The sequence below is a fragment of the Lepidochelys olivacea genome, assembly GCF_965140295.1.
Source record: "Lepidochelys olivacea isolate rLepOli2 genome assembly, chromosome: 2".
NCBI classification, from domain to species: Eukaryota; Metazoa; Chordata; order Testudines; family Cheloniidae; genus Lepidochelys; species Lepidochelys olivacea.
The window spans coordinates 154,796,370-154,818,614 of NC_140412.1; the positions used below are offsets into that span (position 1 = coordinate 154,796,370).

General features: G+C 41.8%; 1 protein-coding gene across 1 annotated transcript in view; it reads right to left on the reverse strand.

Moving 5' to 3' along the window:
- LOC311517041 (dynein axonemal heavy chain 5-like) overlaps positions 1-22,245 on the reverse strand; it is a 266,786-nt gene that overhangs the window by 66,743 nt on the left and 177,798 nt on the right. The window contains exons 62-65 of the mRNA XM_084621560.1: positions 20,385-20,561; positions 16,597-16,791; positions 3,095-3,250; positions 2,669-2,851 (exon numbers count right to left, since the gene is read on the reverse strand). Coding sequence (XP_084477686.1) covers positions 2,669-2,851; positions 3,095-3,250; positions 16,597-16,791; positions 20,385-20,561 — 711 coding nt within the window. The remainder of the gene's footprint in view (positions 1-2,668; positions 2,852-3,094; positions 3,251-16,596; positions 16,792-20,384; positions 20,562-22,245) is intronic.

A 22,245-nucleotide genomic window follows, 5' to 3' on the forward strand; every position in this document is an offset into this window, starting at 1 on the left:
GTTTTATTGATTCCTGTAGCAGCCCTTAAGAATGTCAGGGCTGTTTCTTTCATTTTTAATCTGTTGCTGAAGGTCAGTAGTTGTGTACTTGCCTTCCTGATTATAACAGGAGGCCTGCTTTTCAGTTTCTCTGATACAATTTACAATTTATCATTATCAGAGAGAGCTCCCTTGGTTTTGAGTTTCTGTGGCAGAACGTTAATCTTTTCTTGAGAGAAGAGGGACAGGTACCTTAACTATTTTATCTCTGCTAAAAGGGAGAGGTTTAATAAATGTTTATCATTTCACAATTGCATCCTAAAGCAGTAGATAGTGCTAATTCTAAACAGATATTCTGCAGCCCTAGTTAGCAAGGCATTGACTGCTAAACTTTCCAGTAAGTAATCAATTAAACCATGAAGTGGCAGGGCAGAGATGAATAGAAAAGGTCTAAGAAGGAAAGAAATGAAGTTGCAGAACTTCACAGGGTTGATGTGAGGGAGTAAGGCTCTGCAAAACACTAGCGATAGGATTTTCAAAGCACTCAGCACTGGCCTAACTCTGTTCCCAATTAAATCAACAGGAGTTTCAAAGGGCACAGTCAGACCACAGTTGAGCACTTTTGAAAATCCCATGTTAGATTTCCTCAAACACTAGAGACAGGCCTGGGTTCACAAAATTGATTTAAGTTCAGCAGCTCTTTTGCATGTAATAAACTCAATTTTTAAACATTCTGATTTATGAAAATCTTTTTCTCATTGAACAGGAAGCCTGTGCTACATATCAGGGAACAAGGAACTGCCTCAAAACCAGGCTGGTTCAAGTGGATGCTTTCATGTATGGAATATATGTTACTCTACATCTTTTATTTTTATTAGCATTTTCTCTCTCCTCAGCTCCTTCCCCCCACCATTCTCTCCTATGTGAGAGTAAGCCCAATAAAACTTACACTTTCATTCAATTTTTTGTACTCACAGTCTTTGAGTTGGTTCAGAGTTATGCAAAACAAGTGTGACACAGAGACCCATTGATTCTTCACTACTCTGTCAGCAACTCTTGTCAGCTCACTACACCTAACACACTGTTGTCATGATATACAACCAAAAGTTGGCATGTAATACGCCATTGGAAAAAAATAGCTTACTGATCATTAATATTCTTACATGATGTATGTACAAGGTATGTACTAAGTGTTATAGACCCGTGCTAGTATTATGTTCTTAAAATGTGTTTGTCTAGGGCAGACTGGGCTTATGCATTGCTTGCCAGAGGAATGTGTATTTCTTTATCTGACCAGCCTGGTCGTGAGGCAACCACAATGAAGGCATATTTACATAAAAGGTAAACAAAGTCATCAAACTACCAAGTCAAGATAGCCCCTTGCGAGGGGCTGAACCTCAAATGATAAGTAATTGAAACAACTGATTGTATACATTATTACTGTTTTATACAAGTGCATCAAGTAAGGTCCATTTGGAAAGCCACTGACACACTGGTGATTAGTATCATTGTAAAACGTATGCATTAACACTATATGAGAAATTATGAATACTCACTGATACTACGCTTTAAAGTCTGTGACCATGAAGGGAGAAACAGGATTTCTCCCAGATCGGAGGGAAGGCAGCTTTCTACCCGTCTCCAATTAAATTAAGCCAGGTGTGATCAAAAACAATGGAAGCCCAATTTACATACAAATCAGCAGGGGAATGGGAAGTCTACAGGAAGGAAAGAATAGCATGAGATCATCCAGAGCCCAGGGACAATACAGTGAGTTTGGGAAGATATAAGGGGAGAGAAGCTTCTTGGCATCCATCACTGGACAGACACCAGGGGCCAGAGCTTTTACAAGCTGAGAAAGATGGGGCCTTCAACCAAGGGGTTGAAGTCTTTGGGATCTGACTATAAATGAAAAATCTGCTTAGGCAAAGATCTTTCACCTAGGAAGACAAGGGAAACCAGCACTGTGTACGTCTGTGGAAGGTCTTGACTAAGAGACAGTCAGCCATGGCTGGAAGAAAAAGATTGGTAAGAAAACTACCTTGAGCAAAGACTGTAACTTGTAAAGTTAGGTCTTAAGCACTAGAAAGAGTATTTTTACTTTTGTTGGTTTGTAACCCATTCTACCTACAATCCCTTCTACTTGGTATCACCTAACCTATGTCCTTTTGTTAATAAATTTGTTTTACTTTTATTCAAAATCAACCTCGTGTTGTATTTGAATTGAAGTGACTGTTAACCTGTACTTTTGTCCCTTTAAAGGAGCAATGAAACTTATTGTTTCTCTGAGTGTTCCAGGAGGGAGCTGGACACTTCAGGTCAGACAGTTTGGGGAAAATTTGGGACTGGGAGTGTGTTGGGGGTCACGCTGCAAGCAGTAACCAAGGTTGGTGGAAACCACTGCGGAGCTGGTTTGTTGTAGGCAAGCTCCTAGGATCAGAACACTGAACCAGGGCTGCACATCACACAGACACTCAGGGAACCATGCGGTTGTCTGCTGGCTGTTGGTGTCCAGGCAGTGAGTCAGAGCAGCAAAGCATCTAAGGCACCCGGAGTTACAGGGCAGGTGATGACACAACTTCTCACTGTTCTGGGTTGAATTGTGACAAGTCAACTCAAATTGCAAGTACCAAGTAAGCCTTCTTTTTATACCAGTTCAAATGTTGCTAACCCAAAGATCAGCATTTACCTGTTTTTCAGTCAGAATGACATGGCCAAGGAGCTGATCTTCCAAGCCTTTCATGGTAACAGTAAAATCAATCACAGCCGTTTTTGCACTGATTTCTGGAGTATAGGCAGGATTAGCCAATTTAGTTGTTATATAAAGGGTAAATCCCTTCATTATATCTACCTCCTTGTCACCTACTTTTACCTGAAAAAAAATATAAATACATTTTTCATTTTTTAACAGCTCACTTTCCAACAACAGTTGTTTCTTCCGATGAAAGATGATCCCCTCTTAAAAAAAATCAGATAAATTATTTACTTAAATAAATGATTGCTGTCTGCCTGTCTAAACATTTCAAAGGTGCAATCACTATGGTGTCTAGTCACCAGCCGATATCAGGTATCTATGACACTGTCCTTTTATTTTCATGTTCAAAATTCATCTTACTTTATGAGTTGAGCCAGATTTTATGAAATTTTTTTCCAAAATGTTATCCAGAGCAGGGTCGAGTTCTTCTCCAACATCTTCTATTAACAAAGGTCTTCCTAGGGAAAGGCAGTCTTCTAGGTGACTCCTGAAGTATTTGTGGTTCAGAGACGTAACCTATGGAGATTTGCTTATAATAAAATCCAGTTTTGCTCTATACAGTGATCAACACAAAACCAATCAGAATTTTTTAAACATTCAATTCACAGTGAGAGATCCATATACATCACCACAATTTTTGGGCTTACTCCTGCTCCCATTTAAATTAATAGAAGTTTTGCCGTTGACTTGAATGGGAGGAGGATCTGCCTCTTTGCTTTTCCTCATTGTTATCTATTTTATTTGCTTGCTTTACCTGGCTCCCATCACTGCAGTGCCTGAGTACCTCATAAACATTAATGACTTTATCCTCACAACACCCATGTGAGGCAGAGAAGTGTTACAGTGGATGATCGACAGGGGGCAGCTATTGTGAGGTACTGAATGCCTCCTGAGAGGTGTTGAGAACCTTCAGTTGTCATTGACTTCAACAGGAGCTCAGCACTTCACGAGATCAAATCCCTTCCCAAATCTTTGAATATCAAATGGTCTGATCATGATTTATTTATAATTCTTAAATTGCGTGTAAGTCTTTTTCAGTCTTTGGATGAAAATAGAATAGTGTTCCTCATCAGCCTGGTAAATTGTGTTTTTTCAGATGACACTAAGATACACACACAATTAAAATGAAGAAAGCCCTTGCCCAGAAGACATAGATTCATAGAAAAGTCGGACTAGAAGGGACCTCGATAAGTCACCTAGTCCAGTCCCCTGCAGTGAGGCAGGACTAAGTATTATCTAGCATCTCTATGTATACCTTTTCAATTAAAATGTTAAGAAATATAGTAAACAGATATAATTAGATAAATATAAAACATATAATTGAAAAGATTACAACTATAGCTGTTCACACTTTTAGCCTTGTTAAAACTGAAGTATGTATAAAACCACCATAATAGCACTATGCCCATAGTTTCTGTCAAATTAGGTTGATGGATGAGAAGAAATTTATTGAGAAATAAGATAAACACAACAACCGCACAGGAAATGAAGATGTTCCAGATATGATGCTATGACCTAAACCCTCACTCTTCCGAGGATCTGGCCTAACCCTTTTCACCCCTTGACTCCCACCTTGAAGTCCAACCTTACATAGGGAGGTTTGGTGTATGGTCCAGAACCCCTAGACCAATGTCTGTTGAGTAGTCCCACTCCTAGAAATTATAAACACAGCTAAAACCATGTAAAAAAAACTAAAATGTAAGAAGAGATGAAGAGAGAAGGAGGAATTTTAATATACTTTCAAAGAGACCTAGAAAAGAAAAAGGGATGTTTATAAATCTAAATGTTAGCAAAAAACCCCAGTGTGTTTTTTCACATGAAGAACTGGGGAGAAAATGTTTTTGACTTTAAATTCTGATATAACTACTGGCCTGATGTTAGAAAATTGATGAAAAAGTTATTTCAGGGCCAGTATCCCCCAAGTTCCCATGGGCATGGTGCTAGGATTATATACTGATATGTCTGAATTTAAATAAAGACAGACATCTATTCAAAATGTGTGTGGTTACACCCAATAAATGTACTTTATCACTCTGGTTCCCAAAACATGTATCCTACACAGAACCAGCATTGGAAAATTTCTTACGTATAATTTCCTTTCTGCTATCAGCGTGTCCCACAATTTTGGATGCTTCAGCTACTCTCCTCTTTCTGCAGCTCATGGAGGGAGATCAGCATTTTGGAATGCAAAATTTAGCCATGCCCCCTCTGCTCCTGCTTGAGCCAAATGAGTTATTCCCAAACTGTAAAACTTGCATATTATTATTAACACATATTCCAGAGATAACTATATACATTAGACCAAGGAAGATGATTATATGCTAATGACTATATCTGACTCTTGACTCATGAGCCATCTAGGGAGGGCAGAATTGTGGGAGACACTGCTAGCAGAAATTAAATTATTGGCAAGAAATTTTCTTTTCTGTAGCCTTGCATCTCCCACAATTCCAGATGTTTGGGTAGTAGCGAGTAGTGATCAGGTGTAGGGAGGGATATGAAACAAAAGTTTGGTAGGAAAAAAGTACCCCCCTTTTGTAAGCTCATTGAGAAGTCTGTATTATATTTGGGCCACCGCCTGCAGTGCCTTTCTGCGGAAGGAGGCCTCTGTATTGCTGTCCATCTTGTATTGCCTAATGAAGGGGTAATTTATAGACCATGTGGCCACGTTGCAACTGTCTGAAATTGATGCTCTTGGTCATTCTGTCCACAAGGTTTCTAAGGATCTTGTGGACAGCACCTTGATCCCTTCTGGGACAGGAGCCTCTGATGATTTGTTCTACAATACACAGTCTAATCCATCTACAAATGCAGAACGTGGAAGTTCTGAGTCCTTGCTATTTCATGTGGAAGGACGTGAATAAGGAGCTCAATCGTCTCAGGGATTCTTTATGCTTGAAACAAAATTTCAATACTCTTCTGACATTTGAGGTCTGCCACACCTTTTCAGTTGGATGTTGTGGTTTTTGACGGAACAAAAGAAACACAACTTCTTTGGAAGTGTGGAAAGATGAATTCACCTTAGAAAGAAAGAATTCTGGTGTCCTGAGCACAACCTTGCTCTTGTGGAACATGCAATATGGCTCCTGTATAGATAAGGCTGCCTGCTCTGACACTTGCCTGGAGGATGTGACAACTAATAAGAAACAAGCCTTAGTCGGTAAATAAAAGGCTGACACTGAAGTCAGATGCTCTAAGAGCTCATCAGGGCCCTCAAAACTGGCAGAAGGTCACCAGTGTGGCTTATCAAACTCCTTGAAAGAAAGTGGCTATCTGTGCATTGTCTGCCAGGGAGCCCGAGGATAACCTGCTACTAAGAGCAGACACCTGACACGCAAAAGCACTGGTTTGAAGGCCTCTATCTATGGCTTCTTGGAGAAGTCCAGTATGGTTGGAATTCCTGGATTTCTGGGATACACACTGTGCTCTTGGCACCAGTTGTTGAATCTGGACCAGAGCTGATAGTGTCAATACTCTCCTAGACTAAAGTAATTTTTAATGACTCTGGTGGACTGACCAAGACCTTCTAGTTCTTCCTTTTCAACAGCAAGGCTGTTAGTTGAAGCTGTTTTGGGTCCAGATGAAGTTGGCGACCTTGCAAGAGGATATCCAGTCTCCATGAAAGCTGGAGTGGGAACTCTAGTTTCAGCTCTGTAAGGTCCGGGAACCCAGGTCTCTGCAGTCAATGAGGAGTTATCACTATTACCGTAGTCTGTTCTCATTTTCTGGACCATCTTCTCCAGTAGTGGAAAGGGTAGAAATTAGAAAGTAGGCCCTGCAGCCAACTGCATGATAAGGCAACTGTCCCTGTGGATCATGGGTCTGCCTCCCTCTGAATCAATCATAGGAATGTAGGACTGGAAGGGACCTCAGTAGGTCATCTAGTCCAGTCTCCTGCACTCAAGGCAGAACTAAGCAATGACTAGACCATTCCTGACAGTTTCTTAAAAACTCCAATGACAGAGATTCCACAACATCCCTAGGCAATTTATTCCAGTGCTTAACTGGACAGGATCGAAAACCTCCTGATTCAGGTACCACTCAGAGTTTTTGACCATGCACCTAAGTCAGTCTGCCTTTTGGTTCAAGTCCCCTGTGATGTGGATTGCTTTGAGAGAAAGGAGGAACTGTTCTGCCCATCTCATTATGTCCATTGCTTCTGTGGGTAGTGCTGGACTCCTTGTTCCCCCTTGGTTGTTTAAATATGCGACCATAGTCGTATTTGTCTGACTGAACCAGGACACGGTTCAGCCTTTGGGTAGGCTGGAACCTTTGCAGAACTAGTTTGACAGCTCTCAGTTCTAGGAGGTTTATGCTGTGAGCCTTTTCCTCCTCGCTCCAGAGGCCCTGGGCTGTTTTGGGTTTCCAAGTGAGCTCCCCAGCCTTCCAGGTTGGATTCAGTTGCCAGGACTAAAGGAAGTGGAAGGCAGTTGGGCATGCCCTTGTGGGCACTGTAGTGGGCTCACCACCATTGTGAGGAGTTGAACATCTGTGTCAGAACCCACAACTGATCTTTCATGTGTTTCGGGGAGTGGTACCACACCTTTAGTATGATGGCTTTAAGACTCCTGATACATGAGTGTCCTCATGGAGTGACCCCTCTGCATTATACCAGCAGTCCTAGCACTTGGAGAAATAGTGCTAGGGTGGGCCTCCTGAAGCTCTGGATCAAGAAAATACATTCCTGGATGGAAAAATAAAACTGTTCTTGGCATTGGTGATGAAGCTGTGCACCTGGAGGAGTTTCAACATCCGATATGTGTGGCTCTGTGCTCTGCTGATGGCAACAGATTAAAATGTCATCCAGGAAGGTACAGGTGAATTTCCTGTGACCTGAGTATAGCTATTATTACCACCACCATCTCTATAAAAACCCTTGAGGCCAACGTCATGCTGAACAGGAGAGTTTAGTACTGATAAATGTTTCCTACATAGATGAATCTCGGAAGTCTGAAGTGGCACAGACTGATGGGGATATGGAGATATGCATTCGCTAGACCTACTGAAGACAAGAAGTCCTCCTGGGGTAGGGATGACACCACAGAAGCCAGGGTCTCCACCCAAAACTTCATTTTCTTTATCCACCTGTTGCGCCTTTTGAGGTTAAGACTGGCTGTGATACCTCATCCCCCTGCCTCCCCATGCACTTCTGTACAATAAAGAAGATGGAGAAGAACTTGGAGAATCTTTCCTCTGTGGGGACACTCCCTATCACTCCCATATCCAGAAGATGAGATATTTCATTCTGGATTAGATTTTGTTTTATGGGGTCATTGGAGCTGGATGACTGGATGAAGAATGGATGGGGTGAAGCCCACAGTTTGAAAGAAAAGTATCCCTGGCTCACTGTCTCCCTGACATGTCTGTGGTTAATGAAAACCATTCCTTTAGGAAATGGGAAATCCCGCCTCTTAGCTTCAGTTATTGATGGAGGTTTGTGTAAACAGTGGATTGGGGCATGGGGGGGACCTGAGGTATGTCTGGATTACATCACACCCCTTAGGCTTTGATTCTGCTGTATTTCCTTTGGGAATCTGTTGTTCCTTCACTTATACCTTTGTGAGGAAGAGGAGTGAAAGGAGCACCTCTCTCCGAAGGGCAGTCTATATTCTTTCCTGATGGCATTTAGTGGGGAAGAAAGTGTTTGGATTTTGCAGCACAGTCATCCACCATCTTATCCAGCTTTTCTCCATAAAGCACGGAGCCTGTAAACTTGGCCAAGCATCAGACCTGCTTAGAGCCACCTTCCAGATTCAGAGCCATAGGCATTGCTGGCGCCTGGCTACTGAGCTGGAAGCCATGGTTTGTGCTGAGGAGGACCTCACTGCATCCATTCAGACATCAGATACAAACACTGTTGCTAGGGAGACTTTCTTTAAAGTGGAGCCAAAGTCAGGGTTATCTCTGTCCTTAATGGATTTGAGATATTCCAGCCAGGAAAGAGATGCTCTTGCAAAGCAGGCAGCTGCCAGGGACACTCAGAGAATGATGGAGGAGGCTTGAAAGCCCTTTTGGAGAGAGGCCTCCATCTTTCTTTTGTTGGGTCCTTGGGATAGAACTCACAGTCTGACGAAGTAACCATACCTGGCGAGGGATGCTCAATCTTCAGAGGTGTCAATCTTCAGTGTCTCAGCAATGGTGCCCTGTGGTTCTTGAATGTTATAGACCCTGAGGTCACTCTTGTTAAGGTGTTGCCCTTGTCAGGCTTGTTCCATGTACCCCTAATCACTTCCTCAAGGGACGAGTGAAGGGGTATTGCAGTACTCAGCCGAGGAGCTTAAGGGGAGAAATTTACTCTAAGGCTTAATCTCAGAAGCCTGCTCAGGTTTCTGAGCCAGACAGCTCACCCTCCTCAGTAGAGGAAGAGGGGTCAGGGGTATCTCATCTCCTGGATTTGTTGTGCTTTGTGTTTCCCTTTTTAGCCTTTTAAAAAAACATGTAAACCTCTTTTACCCTTGTTGTGTGTTTTGGGAGTGCAGAGGCTCGGCTGAGGCTTTGGTGAGGCCTTTTGCAGCTTGCCTTCCTTCAGACCTGGAGCCCTCTCGAGACGTCTGTCCTAGAATCCTCCCCACTGAATCCCATTCCCCCTGGGAGGGGGGAACTCATTGTCAGAGCCCTCCTGGTTGGCTTGGGAGGGAGGAGGGCTGATTAGAAGCCCTGCTTCTTTCCCTAAAGCATTCAGAACAAACTTTAAGACTTGGGGGGGCGACTTGTGGCCCCACAAGCCTCCCCTCTTTGTTTGGCAGGCGTTCACTGGGACTTACCCTCTAAGTAGCGTGGTCAGGGTCCTCCCCACTGTTGGTGCCTCTCCCTCCTCTGCACTGGGGTTCCTCGTATATTTCCCCCCACTGGATTCATGGTTACCTTAATGGGTAGGGGACCCCACCTGCCTGTGCAACTTGCAGCCCCAGGACCTAACAGAGTAAGGAATGGAAGGCTGGGTGGAGGCTGGGCCCAACTTGTTATCTGCCTAACCTGGACAGGCTGCCTCCCATAAACAGCATTGCTTGGATTTGACCTGATGCTTTCTTGGCTGCTCTGCTGTTCCTATAAGGGACAGGGAAGCCAGCAGGGAGATGCTGCAGTGGAGGCGTTGGGACTCGGGAGGGTTAAACCCCTGAAGGGTTGACTGACTCAGGGAGGAGGAATGCTGAGGAGCGAGAACACTGCTCCCTACAGCCCCCCAAAAAGGGCAGAAAAGCTGAAATAGAAGGATGAAGGATGAGAGCCAAAGAAGCCACCCTGTCTGCTGCTATAGAGGCAAAAAACCTAGCAGCAAGCAGGAGCAGAGGGGGCATGGCCACCTGGCCAGACCATGTGGCACCAGAACTCTGATCCCACGTCCATGAGCAGCTGAGAGAGGAGAGCATCCCTGATGTCCAGAATTGTGGGAGATGCTGGGCTACAGAAAAAAAAAGAACAGAAGTATAGTGACTTACTGCCTGTAAGAGACTAACAATGGACTTATCTGAGGAAAGATGAGACAAATGGGATTAATTGACTTTTTAAAATTCCTTTAACAGAAATTTTACGAAATCAATATGAATACCTTCTGGAACGCATAACCTATAATGTCTCAGTTCTGTTGCATTCCCTTACTCTTGGTATTTGCTTCCTCTCTTTTAACACTTACATAAGGACATCAACAATTCTATTTATCTTTAAATAAAAAGTCTAATATTTGCCCTCTAGTAGCAAATGTGTAAGAAATATATACCTTATGTCACAGGTTTAAAAAGGATCATTATAAATACCTGTCTTTTACCATTTTCTCTTCAGTTATTCTCATGGAAAATCATACTGGGGTGTTTTTGTTAACATTTGGATCTATAAATGTCCCCTTATCCTTCACAGGACTAAGTTTTTTAAAACACCTCTCTCTCTCTACATTTTATCTTTTCCCATTAATTTAGCTGCAGTTCTTTATCCTTTCTACATGTGGTGTTACAAATCAGTCTGTACAAACTGGGTTACAGTTCTGAGTCATATGCCAAATATTACTGGCTTCCCTCTCTAGCTAAGAAGGGCCTTAGGGAACTGGTAGATTCTTGCTCAGGTACCCCTCTAGCTAAAACACAGATTGAGGTGATTTTGTTAGCCTGTTAGTAAACAAAACAAACCCCCCAAAACACGTAGATTCTAACATCCATTTTTTTCTTGGCAGGTCTCTGCGGATATTTTATATCATTTTTTTCTTTTTTCTCATTTTAGTTTTGTCATGCTCTTAGCTGTGTTTCTTCGCCATATCTGGGGTGGGGGTGATGTTTCTCAATTATTGGTTTAAGGGTTCTGGGCTTGATACCAAATCCTATTGATTTCCCTCCCTAGATGATGTGGCCTTCTGTTTGGAGGTTGCAGGCACAACAGAAAGGTAAGGGTTTAGGTCATAATATCACGTCTGGGACATCATCATTGCCCATGTTTTTGTTGTCCTATTCTTTTTTATTAGTCTCTTTTCTCATCCATCAACCTCATTTTGACAGGCTCTAGAGGCAGTATATTACTCACCATATTAACAGTGATTGGGTATCCATGTGATAAATTGCAATCCTCATGCACCTTCGACTGCCTCGGTGGCACTCTCCCAATAATCCATCTCCACCAGGACCACATTGGCAGACAATAGTATAAAGCTCCCATTTCTACCTCTTCAGGATCATGAGATATTGGACTTTAAATCCATCAAAGATGCAGGATTGCACTATTGCCCATCTTGCATCCTTGAGCAGTGGAGTTTGGAGAGGAGGTAAAAATTCCACACTTGTTGAGGAGAATAGAAAACTATCAAGTAAGAAATTTCTCTTCTGTTAGCAGCTTCTCTCTTCATTCACCACTAATGGATTAATGACCCCCCAACTATGGAATTCAAAGGTGGTGTTGCTGGAGGCTCCAGGATTATGCTCCATCCTTCAGCTCAGGCTTACAGCAGAGTTCTTCCACAAATACAGAAAACCTCCAGCAATCAATTATTAGCATTAAGACACTATATGTCTAAATCTCTCACTAGAGAACATTTTCAATTTATATTCTGGTCATTTACCAAACTACCAGGATGGGTTGAATTCAGAGAGAAGGTGCGGACAAAAATAAAATTATCAGGTAAGAAAATTCTCATTCTGTTGCACGGCTTCTCTCCTCATTCATTACTCCTGGGAAGTAATGAGCAGTGCATACCAGATGTAGAGAGGGAAAGAGTAAGCAGAGTTCAATTATTATAGTAGAATAGTAGGCAGGAACAGATGTTTCCTCCATATAAAGCAAGAACTTTATACACTAAGGAATTATATGGGAACCAACCCAGCAGCACCTTCCTACCAAAGGATGTCTCTACAGAGGAATGGAAACTTACTTTGCAAATACTCCTCGAATGAGGCTCATACACTCATACCCAGTACCTTTAGGGACTTCTGTGAATAGTTTCCCAACTATTCACAGAATAGCATGCCAACTGGTGCAGGATTTTTACATCTTGCCTGCAGCAACTTTGAGGCTCTCGGGCCTTGGCATTATGATAGAATGAAATGAACAGGGTGCAATTGGCATATGCATTCTGTATGCTTGAAATATATCTTTAGAGCTGTAAGAATGCCTATTTATGCCATAAATCTTCCAAGGGTTAGAATACAATGATGGGAGAACTATTTCCCAGGAATTGTAGAAAGCGTAACTTACCTTGAAGAGAAAGGTTTCTGGAACTATAAGAATAACCTTTTCCTCATGACAAAGGCAGTGTGGTTTTTGTAGGGATATGGGAACTAATTCTCAAACTTACTTTTCAGAAGTAATGGTGACAAGAAAGGCCAGCTAAAGGCTCATCTAATTTGTCACTGTGATTAAACTTGGCACCTGATACTCAAATGCAAGATCTGATGTGCCTGGCTACAAAATGCCACTATGGTTGGTACCCACATTTCTATAGCGCTCAGTTGTAGGACTCCAACCAAACCTCCTGGAGAAACTCTAGTGTAGCTGAGATCACCAGATCTTTGGGGATTATAATAATATTCATATCACAACAGCACTGACAGGTCAGGGCATCACTGTGCTGGACAATACACAGTGAGGCAGTCCCTGTCCCAAAAAGCTTTCTGTTTCCCCATAATCCTGACATGTAAATTTGGCCAGATGAGTAAATGAAATATCCTGGTTGAGTTCTGTCTGGATACGAAACTGTATCATTGCTTAATGGAGATTCCATGCTAAACTACATTTCTCTTCCAATGCCCAAGTTGTTAAAGGTAGATGTTCCCAGTCTACATGAAGGAATCCCAGCTTCAAGATGTCTGGTCTTTTCTGAAGGTACAATGTGGGGTCCTTGTCTATTTAGCAAGTCCAAAGTATCTTCTCGGCCAGTGAAGGATGAGGAGGAGGATTTCAGCTTCTTCTTCTTCAATTTCTTCTGTATCCTTTATGTGAACTCTCTGGAAAGGCAGCAGATTCTTCTCTTCCCAGGACACTATTTCCACTGTCATGGAGAAGATTTGGACTCTGGTTACTCCCTGGTTTTCAGAATGGATATAAACATTCATGCCTCAAAAATAAGGCAACTCTTAACAGGAAGCAGGGGGACACTTCCTCTGCAAATACCATAATTGCCTGCCATATAGTATCTTGCACCTTCCATTGAAGCAGCTGGTACTGGTCACAGTCACAAAAAGGACATGGTACTCAGTGGTCCCATCCCATATGGCCATGTTTGTGGTTTTTGCTTTTTAAAATAATCTATTTAAAGACACACCCTTATAGATGTGTCAAAATGAACTAAAAGGACACCTACGATGAGATTTTGGAAATTTGTCTTCCAAGTATGCTTGCTTCCATAGTGAGTTTGCAAGGGTCTAGCGTGAATGTTGTGTTGGCTTTCAACATGTTGTTTATGCTTGCCTCCCCACACAGAGGCACTGGATGTTATCTGAGAATAATGCTTAATTTTGCATTGCATCAAGTACATGGTTTTATGTTTTCAGAAGGAATTTCAGCAGGTGTGCTTTGAGAAACCCATGAGGAATGAAGCTGATACATGGCACTAGCAATCCTAACCATTGGAAATAACTAACTAACTACTACAAGGAGTCCTTGTGGCACCTTAGAGACTAACAAATTTATTTGGGCATAAGCTTTCGTGGGCTATAACCCACTTCATCAGATGCATGGAGTGAAAAATACAGTAGGCAGGTATAAATATACCGCACATGAAAAGATGGGAGTTGCCTTACCAAGTGGGAGGTCAGTGCTAACAAGGCCGATTCAACCAGGGTGGATGTGGCCCATTCCCAACAGTTGACAAGAAGCTGTGAGTATCAACAGAGGGAAAATTACTTTTTGTAATTACTTCTCCTGGCTGTTTACAGTGGTGAGGTAGTACACTATTTATCCTGGCCTGGGGACCTGTTGTGATAACTGGGCCCACAAACTGGGACTAATTGTGAGCTCAATTGTAAAAAGTATGTGAATGTTCATAAGATGTCACAATAACCTATAATGTTGATGGGAAAAGATACAAAAAGGAGGCAGAAAGACTAAATTAATCAAAACAAAAAGGCCTCCTGATATAACTCACGGAATGTGGTAAGATCATGCTTGGTAAATACAAAAAGTGGAAACAGAAATCAGTGAACCAAAATTGGTGTGCCAGAAACTATGTCTAATTGGTGGACAAAATAATGGGGGGGGATGGTCTGTTCCACCCACCACTTCGTTTTGGGATCTGTGATGGGGTGTACCAGCCCTGCACTGGACAAGAAGGGGTTAACTCCATATTGTGGGTAGAGGATGTCACACCTCCTGACCACTGCTGGGCATGCTCCAACTAGAGCCTAGGTATAAAAGAGAGCAGCCCAGCTCACTCAGGGCTGACCACTGAAGAGAGAGGACGCACATTACAGGCGCCCACCCAGCAGCTGCTGGAGCCCCAGATCACGAAAGCAAAGTGCGTTGAGAGCCAGGCAGATACCCGGCTGCCCACGGAAGCCCAAGAGAGGACGGAGTTTTTGAGAGCTTCACAGGCTGACGACCCCAGATGTCCAGGAGACCTGTGGACAGCAACGTTCGAAAAGAGGGTAGGAAGTAACCCAGGGGGACTAGACATTGATCCGGTTGTGGAACTGGGACAAAGGCAGCATGTTTCAGATGGATCCCTGCTGACCTAGTGGCAAATCCACTCGATGTTGACCGGGCTCTGGGTTGGGACCCAGTGGACTATGGAGGGTCTGGTCCCCCGGCCCCTACCCTGGCTACCACCCAGCCCTGAGTGGCATCTCACTTCCCCCCTGGCTTCTAGGCCACACAGCCCTGATAAGTGGGCAGCCATATTGACTCTGGCCACTGGGCCACACTGCCCCGAATAGGTGGGCAGCCATATTGACTCTGGCCACTAGGGAACACAGCCCTGCTTAAGAGGGCAGCCTCACTGACACTGGCCCTTAGGTCATACTGCCCTGGGGCTAAGGGTAGCCATTTGGACTCAGCCGTGGGGCTATAATACCCCATTTCCACCCCAAAGAGTGACAGGGTGTACCATTAACACTGTTTAATGTTGAACAGTGAGTGGCTATGTTATCACTTCTAGCCTATATATTCCATCTAAATTAATACAGCAGACCACACAACAAAGGAAGGGTATTGGTACGTATACCTCGATTGTTGAAGAAGCTTGTTAACTGACTTGGGGAGTCTGAAAGGCCTGTTCCCCCAGGCTAGCTAACATGCAGGTAAGTACTATAGGTGCAACCTAGTACCACTCATGGCTTTCCTCAGTCAGTCAGGATCATTCTGATCATGGGAAGGGATTTCTCACTTACCTCCCTGGAAGGGGAGCTAGGTAGGAGCCCTGCTACTTTCCCCAAGGAGCAGCAGAAAGCCCCTTTCAGGACCCAGCCCAGCTCTGTTGTGGGACTTACCAGCTGAGCTGGCCAGATAGCTTCCTCCTTGTCTGTAGGCTCTCTCCCTGAAAGCTCAGAAACCCCTTAGTTGGCTTTTCTGCTTTGAAGCCGGGACTCCACAGGGCATGGCAGGGACCTGACATGCCAGTCTGACTCTATGCCCCGTGCCCTGGGAAGTGGCAGGACATAATTCCCTCTCTAGAGAGCCTATAAGTGCTGCCTTGTGTAGGGAGCCCTGTTTACATTTAAGTCAGTTGTTTGCAGGACAGCTCAGCCGTGCCTGAGTTGGGACAGAAGAGTCTGGCAGTGGCACATCCAAGGGGTTGACACCACCACACTGCTATTTACCTGACACAGGGGAGGGGGAGGAGAAGGAGGAAGATTAAAACTTGCAACTGCACAAAAATGAATACAAAGATGATAAAATCACTGGGAGAAAGTGAATCGCCAACTTGTCATACTTCTGGAGGCAGAAAATCTGGTGGCCTGAGTTGAAGGGCAGAGCTTAGCCTTGGAGCCTCCAGCAACACTACTGGACCACTGCTGAAGGGGCATTAGCCCATGAAAAATGAATGAAGAGAGAAGGTGTGCAACAGAAAGGAAACATTAACATGGAATGCGGACTGAACAAATCATCTATTTGAAGATCTCACAGATCTGGAATGTAACAGTAAGTCCCAAATCCCAAAGAGGATCGACTGGTCACTAGAGTGTGGGTGAGGTGGTCAAAGGTGTAGGATAAATACAAGTTATCACATGGATATCATCCTTTTACATAAAGACATAATATATGTGTGATCTTTACAGCATTTCTATACATCTTTTCACCATATACAGAATATAAAATGAAGACTTGATTCGAATTACCATAGTGCACAGCCAAAATATGGTGGTGTATAATTAACTTGTATTGGTTATTATACTATTAGCAATGATCTAACATGACACAGAGATGAAAAATGATTTAAACAAAGAATGTACCTGGAGTTCGTTATTCTTTTCCTTATTCTTAATCCAGATCTTTCCTTGACCCTGTGGGTCAATCAGCAAAGGATATCGAGATGCCTTTGTGACAATGATGCCATTCTGAATTGAAAGGTCGTCATTTGGAAGACCCTGGAGGCTCCACTCTCCAATTGTAGCGTTGTCAACAAGCATACTGATGAGGTTAAGATCCTAATATAAAAGCTTAAATTATTATCTGTTAGCATGCTCTTATTAAAAATGCTTAGTTGGAAGCTAAAGTTTGTGAAAAAGCAAACATGCTTCATCTCGCTGGGTTTTAGAGCTTGGGCTCCAGCTTGAATGGGAATGCCTACACTGCTATTTTTATCCCCATAGCATGAGCCCCACAAGAATTGTCTGGGGCTCTGAGACTTGCTGCCATGTTTTTGTTTTTTATTTTGAAAATTAGACGCACCATAAGACAAAAAGGCTAAGTGACCTGACTGGTCCAACGAAGGGAGTCAGTGTCAGAGCCAGGATTAAACTGCAGGAGTACTTTACTCCCAGTTCTGTTCTCAGTCCACAACCACACTCTGTGTCACTGTTAGTGAGCTGCCCTCCTTTTTGCCAGCTCAGCTACAAGCAGCCACTTTGTAGCCACATCTGCTGTAGGCAGCCTTTGTCTTCAGCTTCATCCTGCAAAACACTGCCCATTACAGCTATAAATTCATATCATGCCCTCCAATAGATCCAAAGGCAGGGAGTGACTATCCCACAAACTCCAAATCATAGCAATTAATTTACATTTTCAAGGGTATTTTCAAAGAAAAGGATTAGAAACTTACTGTTAAAATGTCAAGGCTTTCCCCCGCTTTCATTCTCTTTTAAGGCCTGATCCTGCAAAGATTTACTCACATGCTTAACTTTATGTACTGTGAGTAGCCTGATTGGCTTCGATGGCCTAAGTCTCCCCAATTTAGAGGTGGTCAGAGCTAGGCTCGCTATTGCCAACCCCAAGAGTTCAGAAATCATGAGTCAGGCCTCCAAAAATCAAGAGATTTTAAAAATAATATAGTTTGAGTTCTTTTATTTGCCTTCTGTTTGGGGGGCTTTTAGCATTCACATTTTCAAGTTTTCTTTGCAACTACTAGGGCTAGAAACTTCTTTATTTTTTAAATGTAAGCTGAGATTCTTACAAAAGCAGATGACTCTAGAAGATGAAGCTTTAAGAAAAACACCAAAAATTGCAAGACTTGTCATAAAATCATGAGAGTTAGCAACACTGGTGGCTGGAAGACCTAATGGCTAGTTCTATTTGCATTCCTTTGACAGCTTCAGTCTGACCATGTCAAAACCTTAATAATTTCATTTCAAGCTGGGAAAAGTGAGGCACAAAGAAGTTAATAGTAGGGCTGTCAAGCAATTAAAAATATGAAAAAAAATTAATCATGATTAATCTTGTGATTAAAAAAATGAATCGTGATTAATTGCACTGCTAAACAATTATAGAATACAATTTATTTGAATATTTTTGGATATTTTCTACATTTTCAAATATATTGATTTCAATTACAACACAGCATACAAAGTGTACAGTGCTCGTTTTATATTTATTTTTTATTACAAATATTTGCACTATAAAAAACAAAAGAAATAATATATTTCAATTCACCAAATACACATACGGTAGTGCAATCTCTATTATGAAATTTAAACTTACAAATTTAGAATTATGTACAAAAAATAATTGCATTACATTTTTTTTTAAAACTTTAGAACCTACAAATCCACTCAGTCCTACTTCAGCCAATCACTCAGACAAACAAGTTTGGTTACAATTTGCAGGAGTTAATGCTGCTCATGTCTTGTTTACAATGTTACCTGAATGTGTTCACATGGCACTATTGTAGCTGGCATCACAAGATATTTACTTGCCAGATGCGCTAAAGATTCATATGTCACTTCAAGCTTCAATCACCATTCTGGAATACACGTGTCCACGCTGATGACGGGTTCTGCTCGATATCGATCCAAAGCAGAGCAGACCGAAGCATGTTCATTTTCATCATCTGAGTCAAATGCCACCAGCAGAAGGTTGATTTTCTTTTTCAGTTGTTCGGGTTCTGTACCTTCCGCATCCAAGTGTTGCTCTTTTAAGACATCTGAAAGTATTCTCCACATCTCGTCTCTCTCAGATTTTGGAAGGCACTTCAGATTCTTAAACCTTGGGTCAAGGGCTGTGTCTATTTTTAGAAATCTCACATTGGTACCACCTTTGCGTCTTGTCAAATCTGCTGTGAAAGTGTTCTTAAAATGAACATGTCCTGGGTCATCATCTGAGACTGCTATAACATGAAATATATGGCAGAATGCGGGTAAAACAGAACAGGAGACATACAATTCTCCCTCAAGGAGTTCAGTCATAAATTTAATAACGCATTTTTTTAATGAGCATCATCAGCATGGAAGCATGTTCTCTGGAATGGTGGCCGAAGCATGAAGGGGCATATGAATGTTTAGCATATCTGGCACATAAATACCTTGCAATGCCAGCTACAAAAGTGCCATGTGAACGCCTGTCCTCACTGTCAGGTGACATAGTAAATAAGAAGCACTCAGCAGTATCTCCCATAAATGTAAACAAACTTGTTTGTCTTAGCAATTAGCTGAACAAGAAATAGGACTGAGTACACTTGTAGGCTCTAAAGTTTTACATTGTTTTATTTTTGAGTGCAGTTATGTAACAAAGAGTTTAAAAATGAAGCATGAAGCTTGAGAAACGGAAAAGCTGTTTAGTTTCATTTTACAAACATTTTCTAGCAAATCTTGATTATCCTGATGTTATACTTAAGTAACCCTAAATCCTAGTAAACCTTATTCTGTGAGTGAGGAGTCAATTGCTTTGCCAACTTAATCTGTAAAAACAGTGGGTTAAAGTATTCATTACACAATCTGGCAGAAATATGAAACAAATAAAGGGAGCTTTCATCCAGATCCATCCTTGATATTCATGGCTTTATACTTCAGGATCATAACAACAAAATAAGTGATTCTAGGTTGACCAGATTTTTAATGTTGGTGGGAGGGATAGTGGGTAACAACGGAAAGGGAGTGGTCTTGGTGACAATAGGAAGAGGTGCTTGGGAGAGTGAGAGAAGGGAACCTCTGCTCTCCTCAGCCAAACAAGCCTCTTCCCTCTCCTACATGCCATCCTGTGGGTTTGTCACAGGAGGAGTGCGGATTAAAGGACAAGTACAGAGGGGTGGGAGAGTCCCTGGAAAGTTCTGGCAAGAGTATGATAATCCTTTCAGGGGGAAGTCCTTGAAACACACATGTACTCATTGCTTTTAGTGAAACACACCCTGAAAACAAGGATATTTTGGTTTTTAGGGACATAATCACCCTATATATGCTGACAGGGATTTGGTGCCTAAAATTGCCGCCATTGACTTCAATGGGAGCAGGAACAGGCTCTTTTTTATATTATCTTACTGTCACGAAATACCATATATAGCTAAAGTGATTCACAGAAATGTTAACATAAGAGGTTCTCAGATTACAGTAACCTGGTTGAATTTGCTAACTCCACCATGTGATTCAGTACGTACAGGATTTTTGATGTACTGAAGTAAAAAGAGAGGATTTTTGAATGAGATTTTTTCATATTAGCATATTTGCCAATTTTTTTGTTTAAAGAAGGAGATGGAACTTGACAGCCGGTAAATCTTTTCAAAGGATTTCTCTGTTAAGAATTACATGTTCTTAGCAGTATTTCTCTGTGGGGCACAATAATGTATCTTTTTCTAGAATGCAGGAATACTTACGTCACTATATGGAATCCTATTTTGGTCCATCTCTGTCTTCCACAGCCGGAGCAGCAAGTTTCTATACTCCTGATTGAATGGCCCAGAGTAGGAGAGAAATCCAGTGGCTAGAAGAACATTTCCAACTAATCGAATAATTTGATCTTGAAAACTTTTGCTGCTTTCTGTCCAACGAATCTAAATTTTAAAATGTTGTAAAGAACTTTGTTAAATAGGCACAAAATTCAACTGAAGTTCAAATCAAAGCATCTATTTTTTCTTCCCAGTATATTTTTACTGCTAATTGAACCAAGAGTGTTTTGGGCTTAAAACAGTCTATTCTGAAAGCATAAGAAATTTCCTAAATCACTTTTTTAATTATTCCCTTACTTTTATGAATTTCTATTCTCATTTGTTTTGTATGCACTATGGGCCTGGTCTTACAATCTTTACTTAAACAAAACTCTCATTAAAGCCAGTGACAGTTTTGCCCAAGTGAAGATGGCAGGACCAGGCTCTGTGTATCCCCTTATCGTGCTGTCGGTCTCAGAAAGTATAGCTGACTCACAGGTCCTGAAAGATCTTACAGCTCAACACCCATGAAAACCCACCATACTGAGTTGCAGACACATGTTCAGATTTGCTCTTTCAGTTTAAGTATTGACTTAAAAATATGTAGCCAAAGCATTCAATACATTTCATATATATTTAAAACACAATAAAAAAACGACAGCTTTTTTGCCTCAAACTTCGAGACTCTGTGGATGCAATGGTGGAGGCAAAAAATGTCTTTATAGTTCTGAACAGCCACAGCATATGATTAAATCATCACATCATATACCTGATGATGGAATCAATTAGATCAAGTCTTGCACCACCACTGGTCTAGCTGTCCCTGTTTCTGCTTCAGCGGTCACAAGTCCTCCATAAGCAGGGTGACTTGTGAAGAACCCAGGGAAGAAGGAACCGAGGAGCCAACCCATCAAAGTGAAGGACATACGGTGAAATCCTGGGCCCACTGGAATCAATGGCAAAACTCTCATTGACTTCACTGAGGCCAGGATTTCACCCAAACAATTATTATAAGGTGCTACCAAATGACCAGCAGAGATGAACAGTATCCTGCTTCAGAGTCCTCTGGAAAGGTTCAGGTTCCATAAGCCTCTGAAGTCGGGCCATCAAAGTAGTTCCCTCACCCTTACAAGGAATGGCAACTTCAAACTCAAAGCACATGGGGCAATGGTCACACCATGACATAGTCAAAATTTCCAACCCTTGGGTTCAAAACATATATCCAGTGTTTACTGGAAGCACACATAATTTCGTAAAGGCAATGCTCCTCTATCTTCAGATATGCATTCTGAATTAAAAACAAAGTATTTTAAAGATCTGAAATGCTGCCAGGTCTTATTCTTCTACTGGGTGAAAACTATAACAACATCTGTGACCCGACAGGTCTTGCCCATGGGATATTGACAAATCAAAATTATACCCTATGGATTGAAATGTTTGTCAACTCACAGACCTGCAACTGGAAGTTTTGCAGGGAAGTAGTCAATACTTTGAACTACTATTCTTGGGTATATATAAAAAAGAACAATTATTTTCATAATATTTAATTCAAATGTTTAATTAAAGACCTATTTCATGATCCTGTTTAAGTTAAAGGAGTTTTGCCAGTATTGCTCCCAGTGCTTAAATCAAACCATTAGCACAACATGAATTGCAGAATAATGATCTAAATATGCATACAAAAGAGCAATATTAACTCAACAGGCTATTATAACTTTGTTATATACACACAGATCAACCAAGAATTTTATATATATATATATATATATATATATAAGCAAAATACAATAACATTCACACTACAGTATAT